General features: G+C 43.2%; 1 protein-coding gene across 5 annotated transcripts in view; it reads right to left on the bottom strand.

The window, feature by feature from the left end:
- The window catches only part of sardh (sarcosine dehydrogenase), a 60,870-nt gene that overhangs the window by 41,777 nt on the left and 6,118 nt on the right, over positions 1-12,975 (bottom strand). For all 5 annotated transcript variants that reach the window (XM_063073780.1, XM_063073781.1, XM_063073779.1 and 2 more), the window contains exon 2: positions 1,404-1,737. In XM_063073780.1, coding sequence (XP_062929850.1) covers positions 1,404-1,731 — 328 coding nt within the window. In that variant the 5' untranslated portion in view covers positions 1,732-1,737. The remainder of the gene's footprint in view (positions 1-1,403; positions 1,738-12,975) is intronic.

Raw genomic sequence — 12,975 nt, 5'->3', positions numbered from 1 at the left:
CAAGGAAAATGTCTGTGTTGCCTTTGCCTGGGCACAACTTAACATTACAACATAACAAATGAGAGCAAGAGTAGGAAATCTGGTGCATCAAACCTGCTCTACCATTCAATAAGATCATGGTTTATCTGGCATGGGACCCAGCTCCACTTACCTGTCCTTTCCCCATAACCCTTAATTCCCCTGCAATGCAAAACTCTATCTAAGTGCGTCTTAAATATATTTAATGAGGTAGCCTCTACTGCTTCACTGGGCAGAATATTCCACAGATTTACTACTTCCTGGGAAAAGCAGATACCTCTCACCTCGGTCTTCTGTCGGTGATCTCTCGTCTCGAATCTTGAAGCCATGACCCCTGGTTCTGGTCTCACTTATCAGTGGAAACAATTTTCCACCTCTATCTTATCTATCCCTTTTATCACTTTATATTTTTATATAAGATCCCCTCTTATTCTTCTAAATTCCAGTGACTATAGTCCCACGCACTCTATCTCTCCTCATAGGCTACCACCCTCCTCTCCAAAATCAACCTGGTAAACTTCCTTTGTACAGTCTCCAAAGCCAGTATACCTTTCCTCAAGGATGAAGATCAGAACTGCATGCAGTACTCAGGTGTGGTCTCATCTGTACCTGTACAGCATAATCTCCTGCTCTTAAATTTAATCCCTCTAGCAATGAAGGCCATTTGCCTTCTTAATAATTTGTTGGACCTGCAAATTGACCTTTTGTGATTCATGCACAAGCACTCGCAATTCCCTCTGCACAGCAGCCTACTGCAATTTTTCACCATGGAAATAATAATCTGATCTTCTATTTTCCTTTCAAAGTGGAGGACCTTGCATCTACCAACGTATTCCATCTGCCCGACCACTGCTACCCACTTAACCTATCTACATCTCTCTTCAGACTCTCCACATCTTTTTCACAATTTGCCTTTCCATGCAATTTAGTGCCATCAGCAAAAATGGCACACAGTCTACTCTTCCAACTCGTTAATGTAAATCATGAAGGGCTGCCAGTCCAGCATTAGCGTCTGCCCTCACCACTGATACCAACAGAAAAATACCCATTTATCACAACTCTCTGCCATCTATCAGTTAACCAATAATGTATTAGCCATGCTAATACATTACCTCCAACTCCACGCAAACTTATCATATGGTTAAGTCTTTCATGTGGCACCTTATCAAACTCCCTTTGGACATCCAGGTATACAACATCCACCTATTCCCTTCTATCCACTGCACTCACTATGATTCTCTGAGAGTGTCAAATTCCTCCACAGTTTCCTTCTCACCCCAACTGAGCAGCATTTGGCTTTCACTCTATTCACTTTGTATTTGCAAATGTAGTCTCTGGCACTCTGACCTCACCCTTGCCCACCCTAAGCCAACCCTCATCCTTACCAGCTGTGTGCCAAGTAGTGCCAGCCGTCAGCTGGTCGCGCTCCAGCAGGACCACGTTGGTCATCCCCATTTTTGTCAAATGGTACAGCGTTTGACAGCCCACGCTGCCACCACCCATCACCACCACATCGGCGCATTCTGGCAATGATTTTGTTGGACCTTTCCCGTCTAGTTTCTCCTGTTTGAGGGATTTACTGCCGGGCACGTTCCCTTCTGGTGTCAAGCTCCGTGAAGCTGAACTGAAATACTGTAGACCAGATTTTATCAGGAAATTCTGGGAGTTCCTGCAGAAAGTTGCTATTCGGAGAGTAGAGGCGGTGGAGCTCATGGTCAACTGTAAAGCAAAAAAATAAGACTTAGGTTAGTGACTCCTGGTCCACTCAAAAGTCCTCATCCTTGTTTTTAAATCCTTCCACATTAGATTATGAGGACACACAGTCCTCTTTTATTGTCATTTAGTAATGCATGCATTAAGAAATGATACAATGTTCCTCCAGGATGATATCACAGAAACACAAGACAAACCAAGACTGAAAAACTGACAAAAACCACATAATTATAACATATAGTTACAACAGTGCAAAGCAATACCGTAATTTGATAAAAAAAAAGACCATGGGCACGGTAAAAAAAAGTCTCAAAGTCCCTTGAAAGTCCCATCATCTCACGCAGACGGTAGAAGGAAGAAAAACTCTCCCTGCCACGAGCTGCCAGCGCTGCAAGCTTGCCGATGCAGCACCCTGGAAGCACCCGACCACAGCTGACTCTTGACTTGAGTCCGTCCGAAAACTTCAAGCCTCCAACCAGCCCTCCAACACCGAGCACTGAGCACCCTCTGCCGAGCGCTTCGACCCCGGTCCCGGCAACAGGCAATAGGCAAAGCCGAGGATTTGGGGCCTTCCACTCCAGAGATTCTCGATCGCACAGTAGCAGCAGCAGCGAAGCAGCCATTTCAAAAGTTTCACCAGATGTTCCTCCGTGCTTCTCACGTCTGTCTCCATCAAATCAGGATTGTGCACGGTACCTACTTACAAATACGATATCATTTCGGAGCGGCCGTGCATTGCATCGCATCGCCATCTTCTCCTCCCCTCCTTTCCATTGCTTCATTCCCCCCTGCAACCATTTTTATCATTAGTACTGATGGGTTTCATTATTCCCACTTAAAACTCTGGACTTCTCTTCTTAAACTTCCCTTCTTCTCTCAGTTTTAACATGTTCCTAACACCTACCTAGCTCTTTGACCAAGTTCAAAGTAAATTTATTATCAAAGTATGTATATGTCATCAAATACTGCCCCGAGATTCATGGTTTCTGCAGGCAAAAACAATAGAATCAACGAAAAACTACACACAAAGACTGACAAGCAACCAATGTGCAAAAGAAGACAAAATGCAAATACAAAAGTAATAATAATAATAATAAGTAAAGAAATAATATTGAGAACATAAGTGGTAAAGTCCTTGTAAGAGAGTTCATAGGTTGTGGAATCAGTTCAGAGTTGTTGTGAGTGAAGTTACCCATGCTGCCTGATGGTTGAAGGGTAATGGCTGTTCCTAAACCTGGTGGTGTGGGACCTAAAGCTCTTGTACCCCTTTCCCGATGGTAACGGTGAGAACAGAGCATGGCCTGGATGCTGGGGCCCCCTGATCTTTCTTGTGCCAGTGCTCTTTGTAGTTCTTTGCACCCGTCGTAACACCTCATGTGGCTTGATGTCAATTTTTGACTGACGATGTCTGAATCATACCAAAAGATGCTATATAATTGCATGTCATCTGTAAAAGTTATCTAATCTCCTTATTAAAGGTGAAAGACACCCTTGACACAAGTGAGGTTCTAGACTGTCATCACAATTGTGCTGTTGAGCAGTAAAATCTCTTGCTCCGATGAAGAATAATGTTCTCCTTTTGTCCCCTCCTTGTACAGCGCCGACATCTTTTCAAACCTGAAATTAGCCAGACAAGCATCCCCTAGAAAGACTACTTCAAAGCAGAAACTGTCAATTTGGTCCATTATGTGAGATAAAATGGGGCAGAGTTGGCTACAGTAATACAGCTTTTTGTACAAATATATTACATACAACTCTGGTTATTAAATGTGCCCCTACACATGTCACTATCTGGCACTTGTTGTATAGTCTTATCTCGCCTGTCCTTTCAAACAAATAATAGATGTATCACAGGCGTTGCCAAATTTGTAAGAGGTTAGGCAGTTACAGGAGGGGAGTGTCTATGCTGATAAAGGAATATACAATAAGTGCAGCTTCATACTGGAAATGAACAAAGATCAGAAAATTCTGGAAATACTCAGTACAGGCAGTATTTCAGAAAGAAACATAAATAAGTATTTGAAGGGCAACAAACACAAAATGCTGGAGGAACTCAGCAGGTCAAGAAACATCTGAAGACGAATAAACGGCCAAAGTTTCAGGCCGAGACCATACATTAGGACTGAAAAGGAAAGGGGAAGATGGTTGAGGGAAGGGAAGGAGTACAAGCTAGGGGTGTTAGGTGAAGCCAGGTGAGGGGGAAAGCAGGTGGGTGGGGGAGGGTGAAGTGAGAAGCTGGGAGGTGATGGGTGGATGAGTTACGAGGCTGGAAGGTGATAGGAGAGGAGTGTAGACCATGGGTGAAAGGGAAGGAAGAGGGGCAACAGAGGATGGTGATGGGCAGGTGATGAGGAGGGGCAAGAGGAGAACCATTAGGGGGAATAATTATTTCAGGTCTGTCCTCTTGCATTGAAATACAGCTCTAACAGGCTCAAAGGTATTGCAGAGGACATTGGAGTGGCGAAGGGAAAAAGAAGAAAGTATGTATATGATATTATGGAATGCGTGTTAAAATTAACTTTAATAGGCATTATAGAGGGTAAAAATGGGACAGCTAAAGGAAGAAATGATGGTTAAGGTACCCTTTCTTTTCCCATTCCCCTCTCTTTTGGTGCCTTAATCCTGCAACCCTCCTGTCGTTTGAACTTTTTTTCTGCCTTCAACCTTGCTACCTCCTGCTCCTAGTTAACAGGCTAGTAAGACAACTCCTGTATCTATGTAACATTCAAAAGGAATGAACAGTCTCCTCCTCATCTCAGATAAGAGGCTCAGAGGCTTGAATAGCTTGTTCTGGTTGCTTTGCCCATGATTGCAAAGACGCCCCGTAATTAATTTGCTGAAGTGCACGCACTGTTAGCCAAGGTCAAAGTCACGTTCACTGTCATATGCACCGGTACATGCATGCACAGCCACAATATAAAACTAGCCACATGGAACTGTGATATTGCAGCAGTTACAAAAAGCTTAAACTAGAAGGGAGCATACTGGAAACTCTCAGATCAGGCAACTTCTGAGGAAAGAGAAACATTAGTTTCTCACGGCGGTGTCTGAAAAGAGGACGCTGTCTAAGTTGCATGCCATCTTGGTCAATGTCTCCCATCCACTACATAATGTACTGGGTGGGCACAGGAGTACATTCAGCCAGAGACTCATTCCACCGAGATGCAACACAGAGCATCATAGGAAGTCATTCCTGCCTGTGGCCATCAAACTTTACAACTCCTCCCTTGGAGGGTCAGACACCCCGAGCCAATAGGCTGGTCCTGGACTTATTTCATAGTTTACTGGCATAATTTACATATTACTATTTAACTATTTATGGTTCTATTACTTTTTATTATTTATGGAGCAACTGTAATGAAAACCAATTTCCCCCGGGATTAATAAAGTATGACTATGACTATCACTATGTTTGATGGAAAGTCCCAGACCTGAAACATTAGCTCTGTACAGATGCCACCTGACCTGCTGAGTGCTTCCAATATTTTCTGCTTTTATTTCATATTTCCAGCATCTGCAGATACTTATTATTTTCTAAAATAAGAATGGGAACTTAATATTCTCTCTACACTGTGTTCATGGCCCAACACATTGGTGCAATTACGAAGAAGGCACGCCAGCAGATATATTTCATTAGGAGTTTGAGGAGATTTGGTTTGTCACCGAATGCCCGAGCAAATTTCTTCAGATGTACCATGGAGAATATTTTGACTGTTGTGTCACCATCTGGTATAGACAAGGCAATGCACAGGATTGGTAAAACAAAAAGCTGCAGAAGGTTGTAAACTTACCCATCTCCATCATGGGCACTGGCCTCCCCACCACTGAGGACGTCTACAACAGGAAATGCCTCAAGAAGGCAGCATTCATTATCAGCCAGGATATGCCCTCTTCTCATTAGCAGATAGACAGATAGATACTTTATTGATCCCAAAGGAAATTACAGTGCCACAGTAGCATTACAAGTGCACAGATAAACAAATATTAGAAGAAAGCTACGAAAGAATTTTTTTAAAAAGTTACCTCAAACAGTCTAACAGAAGGGGCTCATCACTTTCCCAGTTACAGGTTGACTCATTATAGAACCTAATGGCTGAAGGTAAGAATGACCTCATATAGTGTTCTTTAGATCAGCGTAGTTGCCTTAGTCTATTACTAAAAGTGCTCCTCTGTTCAGCCAAGGAGGCACACAGAGGGTAAGAAACATTGTCCAGAATTGCCAGGATTTTAATTAGGGTCCTTTGTTCTACCACAGCCTTCAGTGTGTCCAGTTTAACTCCTATAACAGAGCCAGTCTTTCTAATCAGTTTATTGAGCCTGTCGGTATCACCCGTGTTGATGCCATTGCCCCAGCACACCACTGCACTGAAGATTGTACTGATAGAACATGTGAAGGAGAGGCCTGCATACTCCAAAGAACCTCAGAAAGTAAAGGCGACTCTGGCTCTACTTGTACACAGCCTCTGTGTTGGTGCTCTACTCGTCTGTCATCCAGGTGCCCCCCTAGGTACTTGCAGGTCCTCACCATCAATCGTAACAGGGAGCAGTGCAGGCTTAGCCTTCCTAAAATCTATCACCATCTCCTTTGTCTGACTGATGTTGAGCTGCAGATGATTCAGCTTGCACTGTTTGACAAAGTCCTCCACCAGGACCCTATGTTCATCCTCCTGCCCTCCCTTTATATACCCAACCACTGCAGAGTCATCAGAGAATTTCTGCAGATGACATGCCTCAGTGTTGTATCTAAAGTCCAAGGTATACAGGGTAAACAAGAAAGGAGCCAATATAGTGGGTACAGAACCCTGACGACACACACTCAACATTTTAGGAATAGCTTCTTCCCCTCTGCCATTAGATTTCTGAACGGTCCATGAAACCATGAGCCCTACCTTACTAATTTGCTCTCTGCACAACATATTTTTCATATTTCTTATTGTACCTTACATTCATTTTTCATGTATTGCACTTTATTGCTGCCCCAAAGTAACAATTTTCACAACATAGTGGCCACTTTATTAGATATAGCTATACACCTGCTCCGTAATGCAAATATCTGATCAGCCAATCATGGCAGAAACTCAATACATAAGAGCATACAGACATGGTCAAAAGGCTCAGTTGCTGTTCAGACCAAACATCAGAATGGGGAAGAAATGTGACCTAAGTGACTTTAACCATGGCATCCTGATGGTGCCAGATGGGGTGGTTTGAGTATGTCAAAAACTGCCAATTTCTTGAGATTTTCACGCACAACAGTCTCTAGAGTTTACAGAGAATGGTGTGAACAACAAAAAAATCATCCAGCAAGTAAGAGTTCAGTGGGGGAAAATGCCTTGTTAATGAAAGAGGTCAAAGGAGAATGGCCAGACTGGTTCAAGCTGACAAGAAGGTGACAGTATCTCAACTGTGTTACAACAGCGGTGTGCAGAGGGCAGCTGAGTGTTAGAGCTGAAGATGGGCAGTTGGTATACAAGCAGAGGTAGTGTGTAGTGAGATTGTCAGGAACGACAGGCAAAATTGCAGTCAGTGGATGAGCTGCAGTGTAACAGTGGGACGAAATCAAACAGGGTGAAGAATACAGGTGTTATATTTGAATGTACAGAGTATATGGAACAAGGTAGATAATCTTGTAGTGCAATTAGAGATTGGCAGGTATGACGTTATGGGCATCACTAAATTGAGGCAGAAAGAAGATTATAGTTGGGAGTTTAACATCCAAGGATACATATTGTATGGAAAGGATAGACAGGTAGGCAGAAAGAGGTGTCATAGGATCAGAAGATGTAGAGTTGTTGTGGGTAGGGTTAGGGAACTGCAAGGTTAGAAAAACCTGATGAGAGTTATATACAGGCCTCTGAACAGTAGCCAGGATGTGAGCTACAAATTACAATGGGACATAGAAAAGGTATGTCAAAAAGACAATGTTACAATACTCATGGGGGATTTCAATATGCAGGTAGATTGGGAAAAATCAGGTTGGTGCTGATTTTGAATCTCAAGAGAATGCATTTGTAGAATGCCTATGGGATGACCTTTTAGAGCAGCTTGTGGTTGAGCTCATTAGGGGATCAGCTATTCTGGAATGGGTGCTGTGTAATGGGCCGGATTTGATTTGGGAGTTAAGGTATCATTATATGGTAGGATTCACCCTGCTGTTTGAGAGGGAGAAGCTAAAGTCAAATGTATCAGTATTACAGTCTTAGTAAATGGAATTACAGAGGCATGAGAGAGGAGCTGACCAAAGTTGATTAGAAGGGGACACTGGCAGGAATGATGGTAGAGCAGCAATGGCTGGAGTTCCTAGGAGCTATTCGGAAGGTGCAGGATAGATATACCCCAAAAACAAAGTGGCACTCTAAAGGTAGGATGACACAACCAAGGCTGAAAAGTGAAGTCAAAGCAAATATAAAAGCAAAAGAGAGGGCATATAATAGAGCAAAAACCTATGGGAAATTAGAGGACTGGGAAGCTTATAAAAAGCAACAGAATGCAACTAAAAAGCCATAAGGGGCAAAAAGATGAAATATGAAGGTAAACTACCCAGTAATATAAAAAAGGATGCATATGTTTTTTTTTTCAGAAATGTGAAGAGTAAAGAAGAGGCAAGAATGCATTTCAAACCACTGGAAAACGATGCTGGAGAGGTAGTAATGGTGGACAAGGAAATGGCGGATGAACTGAATAAGTATTTTGCATCAGTCTTCACTGTGGAAGACAGTGGCAGTATGCCAGAAGTCCAAGAGTGTCAGGGGGCAGAAGTGAGTGCAGTTGCTATTATCGGGGGATGATGCTTGGGAAGCTGAAAGGCCTGAAGGTAGGTAAGTCACCTGGATCAGATGGACTACACCTGATGGTTCTGAAAGAGATAACTGAAGAGATTGTAGAGGCATTAGTAATGATCTTTCAAGAATCATTAGATTCTGCATGGTTCCAGAGGACTGGAAAATTGCAAATGTCACTCCATTCTTTAAGGGAGAGGGGCAGAAGAAAGGAAATTATAGGCCAGTTAACCTGACCTCAGTGGTTGGGAAGATGTTGGAGTCAATTGCTAAGAATGAGATTTTCAGGTACTTGAGGGCACCTGATAAAATGGTCCAAAGTCAGCATGGTTTCCTTAAGATAAAATCTTGCCTGACAAATGTGTTGGAATTCTTTGAGGAAATAACAAGCAGGATAGACAAAGGAGAATCAAGGGAAGTTGTGTACTTGGATTTTCAAAAGGCCTTTGACAAGGTGCCACACACGAGGCTGCTTAGCAAGATTAAAGCCCATGGTATTACAGGAAAGATACTAGCACGGATAGAGCATTGGCTGATTGGAGGGAGACAAAGAGTGGGAATAAAGGGAGCCTTCTCTGATTGCCCGTGATTTGTGCTGTTCCACAGGGGTCTGTGTAGGAACCGATTCTTCTCACATTATATGTCAATGATTTGGATGATGGAATTGATGGCTTTGTGGCCAAATTTGTGGATGATACAAAGATAAATAGAGGGTTAGGTAGTTTTAGGAAGGCTGCAAGAGGACTTAGATAGATTAGGAGAATGGGCAAAGAAAAGGCATATGGAATACAGTGCCAGGAAGAGTATGGTCATGCACTATGGTAGAGGAATAAGAGTGTAGACTACTTGTTAAACAGGGAGAAAATTCAGAAATCCAAGGTGTAAAGGGTTTGGGAGTCCTGTGCAGGATTTCCTAAAGGTTAGTTTGTAGGTTGAGTCTGTTGCAAAGAAGACAAATGCAATGTTAGCATTCATTTCAAGGCGACTAGAATATTAAACAAGCAAGGAGGTAATGCTGAGGATTTTTAAGGCAATGCTGAGGCCTCACTTAGAGTATTGAGAGCACTTTTTTGGCCCCTTATCTAAAAAAGGATGTGCTTCAAAGGAAGTTCATGAAAATAATTCCAGGAATGAAAGGCTTGTCATATGAAGAGTGTTTGATGGCTCTGGGCCTGCACTGCAATTCAGAAGAATAAGGGAATACTTCATTGAAACCTATCGAATATTGAAAGCCTATATAGAGTAGATGTGGAGAAGATGTTTCTTATAGTGGGGAAGTCTAAGACCAGAGGGCACAGCCTTAGACTAGGGGCGCATTCATTTAGAACAGAGATGAGGAGGAAATTGTTTAGCCAGAGGCTGGTGAATCTGTGGAATTCTCTGCCACAGGCAGCTGTGGAGACCAGGTCAATTAGGTTGATAGATTCTTGATACCTTGGTATGAAAGGTTATGGGAAGAAAGCAGGAGAAAGGGGTTGAGAGGGAAATGGATATGAGCAAATGGCAGAGCAGACTCAATGGGCTGAACAACGGCCTAAATCTGCTCCAATGTCTCATGGTCTAAAGTCATGAAGACCCTACATGGACAGAAACTTCCCACTGTGGGGAAGATCAAAAACTAGAGGACATCGATTGAAGGTGTCAGGCAAAACAGTGTAAAGTGATGTGAAGATAAAACTTTTCAGGCATTATGAGTGGCTAGGGTCTGGAATACTGGGATTATCAGTGGTTGCAGTTTCAACTGCAGATTCAAACGGGTAAGTACTTGAAAGGCAAGAATTTGCAGGGCTCCTTTGATTGGTTCAATGGACATAAAAGTCTCCCTTCCTGCCATGACTTTTCTGTGACTCTGAATTGTGCATCAAAACTCTGTTCATCAGCTATCAGGTGAATGAACAACAATTGTTTAGTACAAAGTCCCTGGATCAACATGTGCACAATTATGTAAGTCAATGAATACACAGATTCTGGGCTTCCAATATTCAAGATTCACTTTGACCAATACTTAACCCTAATACCTATGACATCCATTGAGAAAGTATAAAAAGGTCTCCTCCCACAAACATGGCCAGAAACTCGGAGTCATTCTGACTCACTCAGTGTCATAACAGGTCCGGCTTCTAGATGTGCGAATGAGAAATGAACAAGTTAACAGTTTCCCTAATAAAGGAGGGTCTGCAAGAATAGGGGCCTCCAATGATGTCTCATACGGACTCCAAAGCTGGGTGGGGTGGGAGCAAAGAAATGGTAGGAATCTCCGGACATAATGAAACTTGGTAGGAGTGGATCTCAGACATACAGAGGAGGTGGGAGGAAGGAGAGAGTGAGGAAAAGGGAGGAAAGGGAAGGGAAGAGAATGAAGGGAGTGGAGTGAATGGAAGATGGGGTAGATGAGGGTCATCTGGGTAAGGGAGATAGAGGGAGTGAGGATGATCGAGGGGGAGTGAGGAAAATCGAGGGAGGTGTGTAGTGAGGGAAATTGAGGGAGTAAGGAAGTTTGAGGGGCATTGTTCCATCTAAACTGCGCTGTAACTGAAATATAGTAATGGCCACTCAGTAACTAAAATGCTCCCGTGGACATAGCCTGTTACCATGCATAGACATCCCAATTCACCCAGAAGTTCCGGGAGTCTCCCGCATATTGATAGCAGCTCCCTGATGCCCGCAAATTATATACAATATCCTGCAAATGGATTTTTTTGAGAGCGAGCGAGCGAGAGGGAGAGAGAGAGCGACAGAGAGAACGAGTGACGGATGCAGTGAGAGAGTGACAGAGAGAACATCCTGATTGGTCTCTCTTGTGCTAAGTAGAACTATCAGTTTTCTCTGCAGGCGGGCTTTACAGTCAACCTCTCTCTCTCTCTTTCATTGTCCACCAGTTCAGTTTATTGTCCTGCAGTGCCATGGCAGAGTGTTCCAAAAAAAGAAAATATATAACATGTCAGTCAGTCAGTCAGTGGGTGCCGTCCCGAATCCAGAGTTGGTGGCTATGCACCTCCATCTTCTTTGATCTTGTGCTCTTCTTCTGGCCTCAGCATAACTCAACCCAGTCCACTGCCTCACATTATCGTACCTGCCTTCCTCGTTCCCTCTTTCCTTCTGTCATCCCTTCCAATAACAATTTCTGCAGTCCACCATTTCTTAACAAGTGCCTGGCATATTCCAGCTTCTTTTTCTGCACCTTCTTCAGCAACTTCTTTTCTCTCCTCGCTCTCTTCAACATTTCCATATTACTGACCTTCATCACCCATCTAATTTTCTGCATTCTCCTTAAACACCACATTTCAAATGCCTTCAGTCGTCATTGCGCTTCCTTGCACAAGGTCCATGGTTCAACTCCATACAACAGACTGCTCCAGACGTAGCATTTCCAAATTCTACAACGCAGCCCAAAGTCCAACCTCTTGCCACACAGCACATCACTCAGGCTCCAGAACGTTGATCTTGCAATCTCAATTCTTCATCTAATTTTTGTATCACATTTCCCATCCTCTATGACCATCTCTCCCAAGTACATAAACTTCCATCATCCATCATCTTTTTTCCGTGACACTACCATCATCTTTGTCTTTGCAGCATTTATTTTCATTCCAAATCGTTCTCCTTCAGCATTTATCTTATCTACTATTCTGAGTAATTCGTCCACAGTCTCAGCAAACAACACTGAATCATCTGCATACCTCAAGTTGTTCACCGTCACTCCTCCAATTTGGACACCAGCTTCATCGTCAGCACCCTGAAGATTACCTCTGAGTAAATGTTAAATAATAAAGGGGAGATAATGCAGCCCCGGTGAACCCCTTTTTGGATCTCAACGTCCGGTGAATTCCCACCATTAATTCTTATTACTGCCTTTTGATGCCAGTACAGTCTCGCAATCAGTCGAACATCTTTCCCATCCAGCCCCAATGAGCCCCAATGACAAAGGGCGATGATCTCCTTATGAGCCAACGGCCATCTTCTATGGAAGAGAATAAAGCCTCACCACATATCTCTCTCTTACAAATCGTATGCTATGCACTTAGTTAGAAGAGACGTGCGTTGTGCAGTTGAACCTGGGCCCCTTGCAAGCGATTCTGCTGTACATAGCCACAAAGAAGAAGATAACGACCTTGGGAATTGTAGGTCTGTTGGGAATTAAGGCGGCACACCAAATCCGAAAGGACGTGTGGCACTGGCTAATGATAGACTGAAAACTAGGGGAAGTACCTTATGGATAGGGACATGGAATGTTCAAACAATGTATCAAGCGGGGAAGCTTGATAATGCGATTCTTGAGATATCTTGAATGAAGCTGGATATTATGGGAGAAAGCGAAGTCTGTTGGACAGAGGCTGGAACAGTTGACAAGAATGATTTTGCGATGATATACTCTGGAGGAGAGAGCCATGCCAATGGCATTGGAATTATTATGAAGAAGATCTACAATGCAATGGCTGGGTTTTGGTCCATATCTGATAGAGTC

This window comes from Mobula hypostoma, chromosome 21 (assembly GCF_963921235.1).
Source record: "Mobula hypostoma chromosome 21, sMobHyp1.1, whole genome shotgun sequence".
Lineage (NCBI taxonomy): Eukaryota > Metazoa > Chordata > Chondrichthyes > Myliobatiformes > Myliobatidae > Mobula > Mobula hypostoma.
This window is presented reverse-complemented; position numbering and strand designations above follow the sequence as displayed.